The following is a 19,000-nucleotide window of genomic DNA, read 5'->3' as shown; positions in this document are numbered from 1 at the left end:
CTGTCCATGGGATTCTCCAGGCAAGAATACTGGAGTGAGTTACCATTTCCTTCTCCAGGGGATCTTTCCGACCCAGGGATCAAACCCCCATCTCTTACATCTCCTGCATTGGCAGGCAGGTTCTTTACCACTAGCACCACCTGGGAAGCCTGGAACTCATGTGGGATGAAGAACTGAAATGTTTCTGAATAGATGATGACTCCCTCATATGCATTCCTGTACACTGTTTATGGTGGCCAAGGGACGGAGGCAACCTAGATGTCCATCAACAAAGGAATGGATGGAGAAGATGTGGTGTGTATGTACAGTGGAATACTACTCAACTATAAAATGAAATAAAGTTGGGACACAGACAGACCTAGAGACTGTCATACAGAGTGAACTGAGCCAGAAAGAGAAAAACAAATATTATATATTAACACACATATGTGGAATCTAGAGAAATGGTACAGATGATCTTATTTGCCAAAGAGACAGAGACACAGACCTAGACAACAAATGTATAGACACCAAGGGGGGAATGGGGGACAATGGATGAACAGGGAGATTGGGATTGACATATATCGCTGTTGATGTGTGTGTGCTCAGTTGCTCAGTCTTGGCCAACTCTTTGCAGTCCTATGAACTGTAGCCTGCCAGGCCCCTCTGTCCATGGAATTTTCCTGGCAAGAACACTGGAGTGGGTTGCCATTTCCTACTCCAGGGTGTCTTCCCAACCCAGGGACTGAACCACACCTCTTGCATCTCCTGCACTGGCAGGTGAATTCTTAACCACTGCAGCACCTGGGAAGCCCCGTACAGTATCAACACTATGTATAAAATGCATAACTAATGGGAACCTACTGTATAGTTAGGGAACTCTGCTCAATGCTCTGTGCTGAGCTACATGGGGAGGAAATCCAAAAGAGAGGGGATATGTGTATACACATGACTGAGTCACTCTGCTGGATAGTAGAAACTAACACAGCATTATAAAGCAACTATACTCCAACAAAAATTAATTTAAAAAATATTCCAAATAATTCCTATCTTCCACCTCAAGCTGACTCTTGGGTATCTAATTTAATGGAAAAGTATCAGGATGGCCCATTCTGTTCAATTTATCCTCTCATCCTTCCTCACTCCCTCCTCCTACCTCTCTTTCTCAGCCTCTCTCTCTCTCTTTTTCTTTTTCTCTCTCTCTGTCTCCCTCCCATCCTCTTCCCTTTCCCTTTTCATGCTAGAAGAATTTAAGTCATAGAAGTTGAATGCACAGTATGACACAGTTTCCTAAACTGCAATCATTCATGTGCCACCATCCCAGTTTTACCCCAAACCACTTACCACCTATATCACTCGATCTAAAAAAACCAACTGGACTTCTCTGGTGGTCCAGTGGATAAGAATCACCTGCCAATGCAGAGGAAATGGGTTTGGTCCCTGGTCCTCGAAGATTCCACATGCCACAGAGCAACTAAGTCACAGTTACTGAGCCTGTGCTCTAGAGCCTGTGAATCACAAGTACTGAAGCCCATGCATCCCGTGGAGGCTGGATGCATGAGAAAGCCGCCACAGTGAGAAACACTGAGCACTGCAACTAGAGAAAGCCCGCAAGCAGTAACAAAGACCCAGCACTACCAAAAATAAATTAAAAAATAGATTTTAAAAAGGAGTGAATGGTTGAAAAAATAATAAAAATCAACTCATTTTTAGATGTTTTCCCCTCTCCCTCCTCTCTTCTGCAGCTCACAGTAAACAGTGAAGATTAACCAGTAGCCAGGAATTTTCTGGAGGAGTCATAGGAACAAGTACTTCACTCTCTCAAGGTAACTGGGTCTTTCTCTTTGAAATACTTTTCATGCGTGCATTCATTCATTCATTTGTCACATGTTTACTGAGCATCTACTGTGTACTGGACAGTGTTCCAGGCATCGCAACACAACAGGGAACAAAATGGGCAGAGTCCCTGCCATCAGGGAGATGATGTCGTGGGAGAGATAGACACCAAACAAATAAATAAATTAGAAAGGGTTGCATAGTGTGGATGTGATGCAGAGACTTAAATAAAATGATAGAATAAAGTAGGGGTGTCAAATTATGGCCCTGAGGGTCAAATCCAGCCTACCACCTGTTTTTGTAAATAAAATTTTATTGGCACACAGCCATGTCCCTTCATTTACATATCACTGATGGCTGCTTTCACACTACAATGTCAAGAGTTGAGCAGATAAAACAAAAATCATCTGGCCCCAAAACCAGGAATATATGTCCTCTTGTGTTCTTACAGAAAAAGTTTGCCAACTTGTAGGCTAGCAGAATAGAGAGATTATAAAATGCTTCTCAAGGGAAAGAGTGTTTGAGGCAACTCGTGTGCCATCATCAAGAGTGAGCTTCTCTGAGGAAACACTTCTACACTACATTTGGTGGGAATGTAAGCTGGTGCAGCCACTATGGAAAATGGTGTGGCGGTTCCTCAAAAAACCAATATATGATCCAACAATCCCCCTCTTGGGCATATTTCCTGCTAAAGCTATAATTCAAAAAGGTACATGTACCCCTATGTTCATAGCAGCAGTGTTCACAATAATCAAAGCATGGAAACAACCTAAATGTCCATAAACAGAGGAATAGGTAAAGAAGATGTGGTATGTATATACAATGGAATATTACTTAGCCAAAAAAAGGATGAAATGATGCCATTTGCAGTAACATGGATGGACCTAGAGATTATCATACTAAGTCAAGTATTTGAGAAAGAGAGACAAATATGCCATATGATATCACTTACATGTGGAATCTAAAATATGGCACAAACTAACCTATCTACAAAACAGAAACAGACACACAGACACGAACAGGCTTGAGGTTGCCATGGGGAGGCAGATGGGGGAGGGAAGGACTGGGCCTGTGGGATGAGCAAGGAGGCACAAACTGTTATATAGAGGACGGGCAAACGACAAGGCTCTATTGTTATAACACAGGGAGCTATGGTCTATATCCTGTGATAAACCATAATGGAAAAGAATATTTAAAAAAGAAAGAAAGTGTATTATCTGAGTCACTTCGCTATATAGCAGAGACAGGCATGACATTATAAATCAACTACGAAAGTGAAACTCACTCAGTCATGTCCGACTCTTTGCGACCCCATGGACTATACAGTCCATGGAATTCTCCAGGCCAGAATACTGGAGTGGATAGCCTTTCCCTTCTCCAGGGGATCTTCCCAACCCAGGGATCAAGCCCAGGTCTCCCGCATTGTAGGCAGATTCTTTACAGCTGAGCCACCAGGGACTTCACTTAAAAAATAAAGTTTTTAAAAAAGAGTAAGCTTTTTGGATCAGCATATGAAACTGAGTGTGCACCAGCCCATCCCTTTTAAGGAGCTAAGTCAAGGAATCCCTGTTTGAACCTCCGTGTGTATCACAAAGTCCATACAAACTGTGTCCTCAAAATTGCCTGGTTAGTGGTCAAGGCAGATCTTTTAATTCTGCCAGAAGAGTCTTCTTACCTTGAATGCTTTGGAAGCTTGGCTCCATCACCTAGAAATGAGACAACAGTGCCTAGAAGTTATAGGTCAAGAGTATAGGTCATCTTAGACACAGTACCTCTTGTGCTTCCTTTGAAAGCATTTGGGCAGTTGATATCCATCGTGTTGTTTCCAGCTTCTAGAACAGTCTTCTCACTTGTCTCATTGCACTTCTTGGTTTCATAAACTGGAAACATTAGGAAAGTGAGTCCTGCTTTGCTCAGTTCTCATGCCTAAAAAACTTGCTAATAACTCCCTTCTTTGACAGATCCATTACTAGTCATTTTACTTACTGCATGCAAGGTAGACCATGTGGTCCTCCCCTAACATTTCTGACTGGTGGAGATGAAATGTCGAAAGTATAGGCAACACATGTGGGTCACACAACTCAGGGGAAGAGAGAAGACTGTCATGCTTCCCAGAGCTGGAACTAAAATAGGCAAGCTCCGCCTTTACCATATAATAAAGGGAAAAATTTTCTTTAGACAATGTGTAATGGGGCGCCTGGGGAAAGGAGAACTAATTTTTTTAAGCAAGGGAAGCTAAGCATTTAAAAGTTTTCCAAGAAATAGAGTTTTCATGAAAAAAAAAAAAGCGAACAAACTAGAAACAGAGCTACCATATGATCCAGGAATTCTACTCCTGGGCATCGATCCAGAAAAAACAAACACTCTAATTTGAAAAGATACATTCGCCCCAGTGTTCACAGCAGGACTGTGCACAATAGCCAAGACATGGTAGCAACCTAAGTGCCCGTCAACAGATGATTGACTTAGGCATATTGGAATATTTCTTGGCCATTAAAAAGAATGAAATATTGCCATTTGCAGCAACACGGATGGACCTAGAGAATATAATACTTAATAAAATGTCATAGAAAGACAAATACTACAGATAACACATGTGGAATCTAATAAATAATACAAATGAGTGTATGTACAGAACAGAAACAGATTCACAGACATAGAAAACAAATTTATGGTTATCAAAGGGGAGAGGCAGTGGGGAGGGATAAATTAGGACTATGGGATTAACAGGTACAAACTACAATATATAAAATAGATAAGCAACAGAGATTTACTGAATAGCACATGAAGTTATACCCAATATCTCATAATAATCTACAATGGAATGTAATCTGCAAAAGTATTGAATCACTATGCTATACATGCATGTATGCATGCTAAGTCAATTCAGTCATGTCTGACTCTTTGCAACCCCGTGGACTGAAGCCAGGCTCCTCTGTTCATGGGATTCTCCAGGCAGGAATACTGGAGTGGGTTGCCATGCCCTCCTCAAGGGAATCTTCCTAACTCAGGAGTTGAACCCACATCTGTTATGTCTCCTGCATTGGCTGCTGCTGCTGCTGCTAAGTCACTTCAGTTGTGTCCGACTCTGTGCAACCCCATAGACAGCAGTCCACCAGGCTTCCCCGTCCCTGGGATTCTCCAGGCAAGAACACTGGAGTGGGTTGCCATTTCCTTCTCCAATGCATGAAAGTGAAAAGTGAAAGTGAAGTTGTTCAGTCGTGTCCGACTTTTCGTGACCCCATGGACTGCAGCCTACCAGGCTCCTCCATCCATGGGATTTTCTAGGCAAAAAGCCTGCATTGGCAGGTGGATTCTTTACCACTAGTGCCACCTGGGAAGCCCTCCTATGCTATATACCTGAAACTAACACAATAATATAAATCAACTATAATTCAATTTTTAAAAATCTAACAAGAAAAAATAAAAATTTTCCAAGGGAATAGTCACCTGGGAGCAATCTTCTGCATTTGGGAAAAATCACTTAAGTGAACTCTGTTCATGATATGTGAACATATTAACACAAGGTCTGATAAAAGATGACTTTCATAAAATTTTCTGGTCTTAAAACTAATGCTTAGTGTTTCTTACCTATGTCAAGTACAGAATCTTCATGCTTTCCTGGAGAAACAAAACTCTTATTCCATATGGTCAATTCTACATGTTGAAGTAGTTGGGTCGCCTGTTTTGCAATGTAGTTTTTGCTTCCATTGTTCCTCAGAATTTCCTTTCAAAGAAATAAAACTAATTAGGTAGATGGTTATTGAAACTTTGAAAAGCAGGAATATACATAAGTGTGGTTGAGTGAGCCAGCCTCTTGATGAGAGTGAAAAAGCTGGCTTAAAACTCAACATTAAAAAAAACTAACATCATGTCCTCAGGTCCCATCACTTCGTGGCAAACAGAAGGGCAAGTGACAGATTTCCTCTTCTTGTGTTCTAAAATCACTGCTTATGGTCACTGCAGCCATGAAATTAGAAGATGATTGCATCTTGGCAGGAAAGCTATGACAAACCTAGGCAGTAGGTTAAAAAGCAAAGACATCATTTTGCTGACAAATGTCCATATAGTCAAGACTATGTATGGGCTTTCCAGTAGTCATGCACAGATGTGAAAGCTGGACCATAAAGAAGGCATAGCACCAAAGAGTTGATACTTTCCAACTGTGTTACTGGAGAAGATTCTTGAGAGTCTTTTGGACAGCAAGGAGATCAAACCAGTCAATCTTAAAGGAACTCAACCCTGAATATTCATCAGAAGACCACCTGATGCAAAGAGCCAACTCATTGGAAAAGACTCTGATCTGGGAAAGATTGAAGGCAAAAGAAGAAGGGGCAACAGAGGATGAGATAGTTAGGTAACATCACTGACTCAACAAACATGAATTTGAGAAAACTCCAGGAGTTAGTGAAGGACAGGAGAGTCTGGCATGCTGCAGTCCATGGAGTTGCAAAGAGTCAGACATGACTTGGCGACTGAACAATAACAACAACAAAAGTCATAGAGAGCCATGGTAGTATTTGAGCAGGAGAAACGTATGGTCAGACTGATTGTTTTTCAAACCTAGGCTACACCTTACTTACCCAAATGTCCCCTGATGCTTGTGTCTTATTACTGGCATCTTCTGAGAAAGAAAAGTAACAGTCAAATGAAATATGGGAAATAACACACTCTAACATAGATCTTTCTTCCAATCACATTCAAGTTGAGTGTTTCCTTCTGCACTCAAATACTATCCTAATTTCATTCTAAGAATTCCCAAATCTCTTCTAAGGTAGAATTTTCAAAGGGAATTAGGATGGGGTTTCTCATTTAAAAATTCAGTCAGTAGTGTTCATGGAGCATTTACTAAGAGGGAGGCTAAATCTTATAGGTGAATAGAGACAGCTGCCATGATCTTTCACTGTTGATGGGAATGTGAATTGATATAGCCACTATGGAGAACAGTATGGGAGGTTCTTTAAAAAGCTAAAAATAGAATTACCATATGACCCAGCAATCCCACCCTTGAGCACAGATCCTAAGAAAACCATAATTCAAAAAGACACAAGTACCCCAATGTTCACTGCAGCTGTATTTATAATAGCTAGAACATGGAAGCAACCTAGATGTCCATCGACAGATGAATGGATAAAAAAGTTGTGGTACATATACACAGTGGAATATTACTCGGCCATAAAAAGGAATGCCTTTGAGTCAGTTCTATGACGTGGATGAACCTAGAACCTATTATACAGACTGAAGTGAGTCAGAAAGAGAAAGATATTATCGTATTCTAATGCATATATACAGAATCTAGAAAAATGGTACTAAAGAATTTATTTACAGGGCAACAATGGAGAAACAGACAAAGAGAACAGATATGGGGAATGAGGAGGAGAGGGCAAGATGTATAGGAAGAGTAACATGGAAACTTACATTACCATATGTAAAATAGATAGCCAATAGGAATTTACTGTATGGCTCAGGAAACTCAAACAGGGGCTCTGTATCAACCTAGAGGAGTAGGGTGGGGAGGGAGACAGGAGGGAGGTTCAAAAGGGAGGGGATATATGTATACCTATGGCTGATTCATGCTGAGATTTGACAGAAAACAACACAATTCTGTAAAGCAATTATCCTTCAATTAAAACAAAATAAATTTTTAAAAAACCTAAAAAAAAAAACTGCTGAAAATCAAAGACAAAGAGAAAAAAAGATTATATTCAAATGAAAACCAATTAGACTGATAGCTAACCTCTCATCAGAAACAATGGAATCTAGAAAACAGTAATTTCTTTAAAGTGAACAAAAATAACTAAGAATTAAGATAAAATACATTTTAAGATGAAATATAAAATTTAAGTATTAAATAATAATAAATAAGTAGAAGAAACAAAACAAACCAACAGAAAGAATGAAATTGGGTCATTGGTAGAGACATGGGTGGACCTAGAGTCTGTCATACAGAGTAAAGTAAGTCAGAAAGAGAAAAACAAATACTGTATATTAACACATTTATGTGGAATCTAGAAAAACTTATGGATGAATCTGTTTGCAGGGCAGAAATAGAGAACAGACATGTGAGCACTGAAGGGGTAGAGGGAAAGATGTACTGGGACACTGGGACTGACCTAAATACACTACCATGTGTAAAACTGATAGCCGGTGGGAACCTGCAGTATTGTGCAGGGAGCTCAGCTCAGTGCTCTACGATAACCTGGATGGGTGGAATGGAGGGCAATGGGAGGACGCAGATATGTGTATACACAGAGCTAAGTCACTTCATTGTGGAGCAGATACTAACACACCATTGTAAAGCAACTATACTCCAGGTTTTTAAAAACAGAGACAAAATATGTTCCCTTGTGGAGTTTGCAGCCTATGGCAAAGTTGCCAAGCAAATAATTGAGTGATTATAAGAGTCCAGCATATTAATACATAGGATGAGACGCCTTGGCAATATACAGAAAAAGACCATGTTTAGGGTGTGGGAAACCATTCCCAAAGAAACAGGTGTTAATTGAGATAATAACAATCAGTTGTTGTCTACCTAGCATCATATTTTAAGTGACACTGACCACCTGATGTGAAATGCTAACTCATTGGAAAAGACCCTTATGCTGGGAAAGATTGAAGGCAGGAGGAGAAGGGGATGACAGAGGAGGAGATGGTTGGATGGCATCACCAACTCGATGGACATAAGTTTGAGCAAACTCAGGGATATAGTGAGGGACAGGGAAGTCTGGTGTGCTTCAGTCCATGGGGTTGCAAAGAGTCGGACATGACTGAACGACAACAACAAAGGCATCTACTTGGAGATGGTGACTGTTGCCATGGGCTTGAGTGAAATCTCCCAGGAAATGATTACCAAGGACAACAATGGATTGAAGGGTGAGGACCAGGACAGATCTCTACCCCGTTACCCTAGCCTGAAATTAGTGCAACTCTCAAGGGATCTTCTCCTGCCTCCTTTTTCATGGTGGAGTATTTGATTACTGGAGTATTTGGAGATTCTTACCATAACATTCTGCATAATTAATTGTAAATATACCAGCCACCCAGTTGAAGACAGGATAATGTGGGACACAGCTGCAGTAGTAATTTCCAATTCCATTTCTGCAATATGCTTTCTTCTTGCACTTTGCCAGCCCTCTCGCACACTCATCAATATCTGTGAATCAAGAGAAAATATCATTAGAAAATATCACTTTTTAGTCTCATAAAACCATATTGTTTTCCCTTGCCCATGAGATCTCTACTACCCAACATCACTTATAAATGTACCCAGAACATCTCTCCTTGGTTAAGATGATTCAATATAGAGATGACAATTCTCCTGAAGTTACTTTATAAAGCCAAAGTAATTTCTAGGATGCGCTGAGGAGTGAAATGAAGTTCAGAAGGCCTTCTCTGATGTCCCATCAAAAGGATCAAGATCACAGAAGACAAGGAAGGATTAAGAATCTGTCACAGATTAGATGAGGCAGGACTGAGATGACTAAATGCAATGTGAGACCTTGAAATGGCTCTTAGAACAGAAAAAAAAAGGGGGGTGGATTTTAGGAGAACTGGTAAAACTTGTATAAAGTCTCTAGTCTAGTATATGTTATTGTACCATTACTCATCCTCTGATTTTGCTCACTGTATGATGGTTGTCATACGATTGGCTGACCTTAGAGAACTGAGTAAAAGCTCTACAGAATTCATTGCACGTTTTGCAGTTTTTCTTTAAGTCTCAAACTGTTTTAAAATACAACATCTAAAAAATACATCCAATATTATATGATTCCAAGATAGAATGTAGAATGGTGGGTACCAGGGGATAGGGGGAGAGAAGAGGGAAGTTAGTGTTTAACGGGGAAAGAGTTTCAGTTCTGCAAGATGAAAAACGTTCTGGAGATGAAAGGCAGAGATGGTTGCACAACAGTGTGACTGTACTAAATAACAGTGAAGTAGTTAACAAAGTAGTCAGTGAATAACAGTGAATAACAGTAACTGATTAAAATGGTAAATTGCATTATACATATTTTACTATAATTGAAAAAAACAATTTAAATAAATAAATACATTATCATATGATTCCACTTATAGGAGGGCCCTAAAGGAGTCAACAAAGGTCGGTCTAGTAAGGCTATGGTTTTTCCAGTAGTCATGTATGGATGTGAGAGTTGGACTGTCAAGAAAGCTGAGCGCTGAAGAATTGATGCTTTTGAACTGTGCTGTTGGAGAAGACTCTTCAGAGTCCCTTGGACTTCAAGGAGATCCAACCAGTCCATTCTAAAGGAGATGAGTCCTGGGTGTTCTTTGGAAGGAATGATGCTAAAGCTGAAACTCCAGTACTTTGGCCACCTCATGTGAAGAGTTGACTCATTGGAAAAGCCTCTGATGCTGGGAGGGATTGGGGGCAGGAAGAGAAGGGGAAGACAGAGAATGAGATGGCTGGATGGGATCACTGACTCGATGGACATGAGTCTAGGTGAACTCCGGGAGCTGGTGATGGACAGGGAGGCCTGGCGTGCTGCGATTCATGGGGTTGCAAAGGGTCAGACGCGACTGAGCCACTGAACTGAACTGAACTGAAAGGAGTCAAATTAACAGAGATAGAAAGTAGGATGGTGGCTGCCAAGGGCTGGGGGAGGAGTAGGAATGGGAATTTAGCATTTAATGGGTACAAAGTTTCCATTAGAGATGATGAAAAAGTTCTGTGGTTGGATGGTAGAGACAGTTGCACAACAATATGAAGGTATTAAAAACCACTGAAAGATACATCTGGCTTCCCAAGTGGCTCAGTGGTAAAGAATCTGCCTGCCTATGCAGAAGACAGGAGACGTGGGTTTGATCCTTGGATCAGGAAGATCCCCTGGTGGAAGAAATGGCAACACACTCTAATACTCTTGCCTGGGAAATCCCATGAACAGAAGAGCCTGGTGGGCTACAGTCCATGGGGTCTCAAAGAGTTGGACACAACTGAGCCACATGGTAAATTGTAATTTATACATTTGCCACAGTAAAATGAAGTTAAAAAGGAATAAATACATCTTAAATAGTCTACTATTTTCTGTTTCACCTAATGAATTGACATGACAACGCCATCAAACAGTTAACCAGTTCCAGCAATTAGGATTCAGGAGTGGTATTGCCCTTGGCATTTAGATTGACCTTTAGAATTTGTAGCAGTGAAAAAGAGATTTGTCCAGAGCTGATGAGAGTAGTGAAAAGTGAAACTGAAAAGCTAAGTTGGGACCACACCACGAAAGATGCTGAGTGATGAGAGAGTCTATTCATTTGTTCCTTTGGGGAACACTTATTTGTTGGGCATCTGCCATGTGATATTGTTCTTTTTCCTATGTATTGAGTGATAAACAAAAGAAATTCTCCCTGCCCTTGTGGAATCCTCAGAACACACCCCTCCAAAAAAAAAAAAAAAAAAACAACAATCACCAGTGCTTGAGACTTTAAGAGTCCAGGGTCCTGAGAACTCCACTTTTCTCTGAGGAAAAACCAAGCCAATATCAGGGCTCACTAAGCCAGCATTGGGATGCATGTGAAAAGAAGGCAAGGGCTGGGGGCTTCTATGGGGATATTGAGGCAGTCCTGATATTTTCCACTTTGTAATATCATTGTACCATTGCAGTACCAGCACCACTAGGTGACACAGTATCTGAATCTAGGAAGGTTGCCCCTGGTCCCTTTCAAATGCCAAGATGAATGCGGACTTCTTCTTTACCTTCACATTTCTGAGCGGACCTCAACCTTGGAGACACAGACTCAAATCCATCTTCGCAAACGCAGGTGCCATTGAGGCAGTTAGCATTTTCTGGGCACGGAGGACAGGAAACTGCAAGGAACATAGAATCCATTCATTCGCTTGTTCATTCATTTCATTTAAGAAATATTCAGTGAGCACCTATGATGTACCAGATGCCGCAGTCGCAAGAACCTCCTCTTGGGAATAGCTTATTGGCATCCTTTTGGAAGCCATCCTACTGCTGAACATAGATGCTCACCATGCCCCACCCATTCCCCACCTCTGCCACCAATACCAATTTTGCTCGTCAGTAGAACTTCCAGATTTCAGCACCTATGTTTCCTTACTGAGGGCTCTCTCTGGCCACTAGCATCCTTTTTGCACGGCACATGCTGGTTTTCAAGGTCTTCTTCCCCAAGGACTAGTTTCCTCAAACAGTGATGGACTGACTGAGCCAGTGGATTAAAAATAAACCAGCTTCTCATTCCAGATATGAATCAGCTAACCAGAATAATTAACAACAACAAAAAAACCTGCAACAATAAAGCTCTTTTTGGCTACATGTATTGGGGGCTGGTGGTGCCAGAGAAGACTCTTGAGAGTCCCTGGGACAGCAAGGAGATCAAACCAGTCGATCCTAAAGGAAATCCACCCTGAATATTAACTGGAAGAACTGATGCTGAAGCTGAAGCTCCAATCCATTGGCCACCTGATGTGAAGAGCTGAGTCGTTAGAAAAGATCCTGATGCTGGGAAAGATTGAGGGCAGGAGGAGAAGGTGTTGAGAGAGGATGAGATGGTTATATGGCATCAGTGACTCAATGCACATGAGTTTGAGCAACTTCCGGGAGATGGTGAAGGACAGGAAAAACTGGTGTGCTACAGTCCATGGGGTTGCAAAGAGTCAGACATGATTTAGTGACTGAAAAACAACAACTGAAGGCTGGAAAAAAGGAAACACGAGGAGGATAACCAACAAGAGAATAGTGTAGAAAAGTGAGGTTCATGTATGCAACTACAAAAACAAACCAAGGTGTCTTTTTTCTCATTGAAGTATGAAGTATTTGCAATGATAGTGAAGGACAAAGAAGCCTGGTGTGCTGCGGTCCATAGGATCACAAAGAGTAGGATATGACTGAGCAACTGAACAGTAGCAACACACTCACCTCCAGCCTCCTTTGCTTCCAATCCTAACAGAGCCAGGAGGACACTGAGACCTAGAAGAATAAGGGCAGAGATAAAGTGGATGGGAGATGTCCTGAGGCTCTGCTTGGCTGAAGCCTGAGTCAGTCGGGGGGCTTTGTCTCCTCTTGTCAAGTCATACTTGTGCTAGCTTCACTGTAGATTCTTCTAGATTGGCTATAAACACTAATGTCACAGTACTGATTACAGCTATCAGAGACTCTACACCCAAGTCCAGTGTGTGTGGGGGACAATGAGAGTTTCCACAGCAATAAGCAATCCTCTGACACCAGCTGGGTATCCTATAATTAAACTCAGTTCTTTTTTCCTCTCCCCACCCCCCCCCCCACTCTTTTTTAGATTTTTTTTCACATATAGATCATTACAAGAGTATTGAGAAGAGTTTCTTGTGCTATAAAATAGGTCCTTGTGCTATGCTAAGTTGCTTCAGTTGTGCCCAACTCTTTGCAACCCTATGGATCCACCATGGTTGCACCATGGCTTCTCTGTCCATGGGATTCTCCAGGCAAGAATACTGGAGTGGGTTGCCATGCCCTCCTCCAAAGATCTTCCCCACCCAGGGATCAAACCCACATCTCCTATGTCTCCTGCATTGGAAGGTGGATTCTTTACCTTTAATGCTACCTGGGAAGCCTAAAATAGGTCCTTATTAGTTATCTATTTTTTATTTTTGTAATGCAGCATGGCACGTGGGATCTTAAGTTCTCCAACCAAAGATCAGACCTGTGATCCCTGCAGTGGAAGTGCAGAGCCCTAACCACTGAAATAGGGAATTCCTATTTTATATAGAGTAGTGTGTACATGTCAATCCCAACCTCCGAATTTGTCCCTCTCAACTCAGTTCTGGCACTAACTCCCCAGAAAGAGTATCAGCTATCCCAGGTTAAGGGCTCAGTCCGAAAGACTTCAGATGCCCATCACAATTCCAAGTTGTCCCCTGGGCTTCTGGCCAACTGGCTATGGATTGGATATTCCAATGACTCCGTCTTTGGGTTCAATTAATTTGCTAGAGCAGCTCACAGAACTCAGGGAAACCATTTACTTACTGGATTACCAGTTTATTGTAGAAGGAGATTGAGCGTCCCAGGTGGCACTAGTGGTAAAGAACCTGCCTGCCAATGCAGGAGACATAAGAGACGTGGGTTTCCCTGGGTTGGAAAGATTCTTGAAAGAGCAAGGAAACCCACTCCAGTATTCTTGCCTGGAGAATCCCATGGACAGAAGAGTCTAGTGGGTTATGGTCCATGGGGTCACAATCGGACATGACTGAAATGACTTGGCATGCACACACATAGAATATATCTCAGAAAGAGCCAAATGGAAGACATACACTGGGCAAGGTATGAGGAAGGGAGTGGGGATTCCATGCCCTCTTGGCACCACTTTCCTCAAATCTCCATGTGTTCACCAACCCAGAAGCTCTCGGAATCCCATCATTTTGGGGCTTTTATAGACACTTCATTGGGCATCCCAGGTGGCTCAGTGGTCAAGAATCTACCTGCCAATGCGCGGGACATAGGGTCGATCTCTGGTCTGGGAAGATCCCACATGCCATGGGGCAACTAAGCCAGTGCGTCACAACTGCTGAAGCCCGTGCACCCTAGAGCCAGTACCCTACAACAAGAGAAGCCCCCGCAATGAGAAGCCTGTGCACCATAATTAGAAAGTAGTCTGCAAGCAGTAACGAAGATCCAACACAGCTAAAAACAAAAAACCCTCAAGCCTCTGCATTTTCCTTGTGAATGCTTTTTTGACACATAAAGAAGTATGACCATAGGGCAGAGGTCAGCCAACTATGGCCTTGGGCCAAATGCAGACCTCCGCCTGGTTTTGTGCAGCCCATGAGCTAAGAATTGTTTTTGCTGCTGCTGCTAAATTGCTTCAGTCATGTCCAATTCTGTGAGACCCCATAGACAGCAGCCCACCAGGCTCCCCCGTCCCTGGGATTCTCCAGGCAAGAATACTGGAGTGGGTTGCCATTTCCTTCTCCAATGCATGAAAGTGAAAAGTGAAAGTGAAGTCACTCAGTCGTGTCCAGACTCCTAGTGACCCCATGGACTGCAGCCTACCAGGCTCCTCCGTCCATGGGATTTTCCAAGCAAGAGTACTGGAGTGGGTTGCCAAGTTTTTAGTGGTTTTTAAATGTTTTTTTTTTTAATCAAGGAGAATATAGTGCATGCATGGAATGTGAAAATTACCTGAAATTCACATTCCTATGTCTATAAATCAAGCTTTATTGGAACACAGCAGTGCCCATCAGTTCACAAAAGGTTGGTGGCTGCTTTTATTTATTTATTTACTTTTTTTGTGGGTGGGGGAGTTTTCCAGTGCAGTGTTGTGAAAACCCCACTAGACAAATTCCAAAAGATCTGTCCCACTCTGTGGCTGCTTTTATACAGCAACAAGTAGAGTTGAGGCATTAAGACAGGGATCAAAATGGCCCACAAAGCTGAGAATAGTGATTACTTGGATCTTTACAGAAAGAAAAAATATGTTCACTTCTGTCATAAAGTAATGGCCATCATGTGCTTGCCTCTAAGAACTGCTTACACACTGCATAGCCTTAAACTGTGCTTGATTCCTCCAATGGTATTTTTTATTATCTTGAAGTCCCTAAAGCTCAGAGCAGACAGGTGGGTAGGTTCCAGTTACTACAATATAGTAAGCAATGGTCCTCCAAGTTTGGACCCGCACAGTGGTCAGTCAGCATGTTAGATGCTTGCCATGTCCCCTAAGCCTACCCAGGAAGGGGTTGCACAGTAAGCAGATAACTTACTATATCCTTCTGTAAAAGGATGTTTTTCTGCATCCCATGAAGGCATCAAGAAGCAAGGGAGGGGAACTGGTCCAGATTCTTTGCCCTTCTAAGGCACATTACATACTGAAAGGATACCCAGGACTGGAGTGCCAGTTACCCACAGTGCTAACCCCTCACTGCCACTCTTCTCTCTTCCCTCTTTGTCTTCCCTTCCCAAAGGATCCTAAAGCCTTCCTGGGATTCCTTCCCAAACTGTTTGTGCTCGGTTGCTTCAGTTGTGTCCGGCTCTTTGGGACACTATGGACTGTAGCCCACCAGGATCCTCTGTCCATGAGATTCTTCAGGCAAGAATACTGGAGTGGTTGCCATGCCCTTCTCCAGGGGATCTTCCCCACCGAGGGATCGAACCCAGATCTCTTATGTCTCCTGCATTGGCAGGTGTGTTCTTTACCACTAGCACCATCTGGGAAGCCTAAATTAATTAAACCCAAGTTTTTGTCTCAGTTCTGCTTTGGAGGAGAGCAACTAAGAGACTCCGTATCAGAGTTTGGAATAGAACACACACACACAGGAATTTCTGGAGAAAGTGCCAAATTCTGGAAAGCAACCATAGCTGGGGTATCCAGGGTACTGGAGGGTGGGGAAAATTCTTTGTTCTACTCACCAGGGAGTAGCAACAGGCACCTGCTTCCCATAGCAGCCGAGGTTCCAGGAATGACAACCATAGAAGCACTCCCAAGCAGGATGTGACAAGGGTTCCTGGGATAAATAAGCCTCATGAGGATTTATTTTGGATGGTCACAAAATTTAGAAGGCAGGTGGTTGATGTTTATCAAAACCCTTTCATTTCTACCTGTCATTTGACTCAACAACTCCAATTCTGGGAAATAAGCAAGGTTCTGCAAGGATGATTATAGCATAATGGCTCCTTGGAGCAAGGTTAGTAGTAGCAGTAGTCGTCGCTCAGTACTGTTCGACTTTTTGCCGCCCTATGGACTGTAGCCCTCCAGGCTCCTCTGTCCATGGGATTCTCCAGGCAAGAACACTGGAGTGGGTTGCCATGCCTTCCTTCAGGAGATCTTCCCAACCCAGGGGTCAAACCTGCATTTCTTAAGTCTCTTGCACTAGCAGGGAGATTCTTTACCGCTAATGCCACTTGGGAAGCCCAAACCACCTTGTCACCTAGGTCTAAACTTGGAATATAAATAAATGAGGCCACTTGGGGATCTGGAGGGAAAGATTAGAACTCTGGAGATCTGGAGACCATGGACTTTACATCAAGACATTCTGTATGTTGACATCTGCCAGGAGTTATACTTTGTTACTTCCTGATCCTTTCCCTTCTCTCAACATTCATTTCCTTTTTTATTTATATTTCTCTTCCCTTCCAAAAGCCTACTGTAAGATAAACTATAGAAACTCTCAACGTAGAGAAATCCAGTCTAGTTAGTCGTTATTCTTTTTTTTTTAAGACTTTTTTGAAACCAGTTTAACTGAAGTGAATATCTTGTGTGAAAAGGGTGATAATATTTTTCAGAAGAGCTGAGACCTCTAGTGATGGTGATTTCTTTTTTTTTTTTTAACCACTTTACTGAGGGATGGTCATCATGTAAAAAGCATGCAAAAGTACATATTTTATGTATACAACTTGATAAGTTTAGAATAAATATATACATATGAAACTATCACTACCATTAAGGACATAAACATATCCATCATATCTGAAAATATCCTCCTGCCCTCTTTATGATTTGAGTGTGTGTGTGTGTGTGAATAAAACTTAACATAAGATCTACCTTTTTAGAAAATTTTAAGTATACAACACAGTATCATTAGCTATAGACACTAAGCTGTATATACATTACTGGAATTTTTCATCTTGTGTAACTAAAACTTTATACCCTATGAATTTCCCCTCCCATCTTCCTCCCTCCCCAATCGCTGGAAAACATCAGTCTATGCTTCTATGCATTTGACTACCGTAGTTTCTACATCTAAGTGAGATCATATTGTATTTGTTCTTTGGGTCTGATTTATTTCACAGATCTAGCAACATTGATTTACAGAGTATTTTGTTTGTTTGTTTTTAAACAAGACCCATTATAAAAAATACATTTTACTTCACAGAGATAGAGAGAAAAATGAATCAAGTTTCACAAAGAGTATTTGCTTCAGACTCTGTTCATTGAAACTTTTTATTTTAGTTCTCCTTAAGCCCCTCAACACACAATTCATGATTTCTTTTGAGTATTTGAAAACATTTTAGTATGTCCTATACATACTAAACTGAAATGGGAAAATAAATATGAAACAATGTTTCTAGGGCATCTTTCAAGAGATAAAGCATGACAGAAACCAATACAATGTTGTAAAGCAATTATTCTCCAATTAAAAATAAATAAATTTTAAAATAAATATAAATTAAAAAATAAAGGAACAGGACATATAACGAGCTATCCTTTAAAATCTTTCCAGAGCCAGTGTATTTTTTTAAGACTCAAGATCACAAACAAAGCATTTTGTATTTTCAGTGGAAAAAACACAAAACCAGTTCCTCCTTACCCAGAAAATGAAAATCCTCACTGGTCACCCAGTCTGGCAGCTTCTTCAAGCTAACAACAACCAAAACAGGAAGTTCATCTCTTCTTATCTTGAACTTTAGTTTCTCAAGGAGTCTTGAGGCTGTATGAGATGACTGCAGGCATTGGTAGTGAGATGGTAACGTTCAAAAAGGGTAAGGCCCCCCAAATGGAGGAAATAGGCTGCAAGAGTCAGACATTTTTAATTTCTCTTAAGCAGCAGAAATGCAAAAAGGCAAAAATGGTTGTCTGAGGAGGCCTTACAAATAGCTGAGAAAAGAAGAGAAGCTAAAGGCAAAGGAGAAAGGAAAGATATACGCATTTGAGTGAAGAGTTCCAAAGAATAGCAAGGAGAGGTAAGAAAACCTCCCTCAGTGATCAGTGCAAAGAAATAGAGGAAAATAATATAATGGGAAAGACTAGAGATCTCTTCAAGAAAATTAGAGATAGCAAGGGAACATTTCATGCAAAGATGGGCACAATAAAGGACAGAAATGGTATAGACCTAACAGAAGCAGAAGATATTAAGAGGAGATGGCAATAATACACAAAAGAATGATACAAAAAAGATTTTCATGACCCAGATAACCACAATGGTGTGATCACTCACCTAGAGCCAGACATCCTAGAATGCGAAGTCAAGTGGGCCTTATGAAGCATCACTGTGGACAAAGCTAGTGGAGGTGATGGAATTCCAGTTGAGCTGTTTCAAATCCTAAAAGATGATGCTGTGAAAGTGCTGCACTCAATATGCCAGCAAATCTGGAAAACTCAGCAGTGGTCACAGGACTGGAAAAGGTCAGTTTTCATTCCAATCCCAAAGAAAGGCAATGCCAAAGAATGTTCAACTACCACACAATTGCACTTATCTCACACACTAGCAAACTAATGCTCAAAATTCTTCAAGCCAGGCTCC

At 41.5% G+C, this 19,000-nt stretch overlaps 1 protein-coding gene and 1 non-coding gene across 3 annotated transcripts in view; both read right to left on the bottom strand.

Annotated features, from left to right (window-relative positions):
* Nucleotides 1–18,199, bottom strand: part of LOC102405161 (adhesion G protein-coupled receptor E4) — a 36,971-nt gene extending 18,772 nt beyond the window's left edge. Inside the window, exons 1-8 of one of the 2 annotated variants that reach the window (XM_006077723.4) lie at nucleotides 18,068–18,199; nucleotides 16,170–16,264; nucleotides 12,711–12,761; nucleotides 11,525–11,635; nucleotides 8,816–8,968; nucleotides 6,399–6,439; nucleotides 5,407–5,542; nucleotides 3,588–3,695 (exon numbers count right to left, since the gene is read on the bottom strand). In XM_006077723.4, the coding sequence (XP_006077785.4) occupies nucleotides 3,588–3,695; nucleotides 5,407–5,542; nucleotides 6,399–6,439; nucleotides 8,816–8,968; nucleotides 11,525–11,635; nucleotides 12,711–12,761; nucleotides 16,170–16,230 (661 nt within the window). In that variant the 5' untranslated portion in view covers nucleotides 16,231–16,264; nucleotides 18,068–18,199. The remainder of the gene's footprint in view (nucleotides 1–3,587; nucleotides 3,696–5,406; nucleotides 5,543–6,398; nucleotides 6,440–8,815; nucleotides 8,969–11,524; nucleotides 11,636–12,710; nucleotides 12,762–16,169; nucleotides 16,265–18,067) is intronic. The other variant, XM_044948063.2, reaches the window with a different exon arrangement.
* LOC112587157 lies at nucleotides 15,061–15,127 on the bottom strand. Its single transcript, XR_006639609.1, has one exon. It is a non-coding gene; the product is annotated as a U7 small nuclear RNA (small nuclear RNA).
* Nucleotides 18,200–19,000: the final 801 nt, after the last annotated feature.

This window comes from Bubalus bubalis, chromosome 9 (assembly GCF_019923935.1).
Source record: "Bubalus bubalis isolate 160015118507 breed Murrah chromosome 9, NDDB_SH_1, whole genome shotgun sequence".
NCBI classification, from domain to species: domain Eukaryota; kingdom Metazoa; phylum Chordata; class Mammalia; order Artiodactyla; family Bovidae; genus Bubalus; species Bubalus bubalis.
The sequence above is the reverse complement of the archived record's forward strand: the minus strand, read 5'-3'. Positions and strand labels throughout refer to the sequence as shown.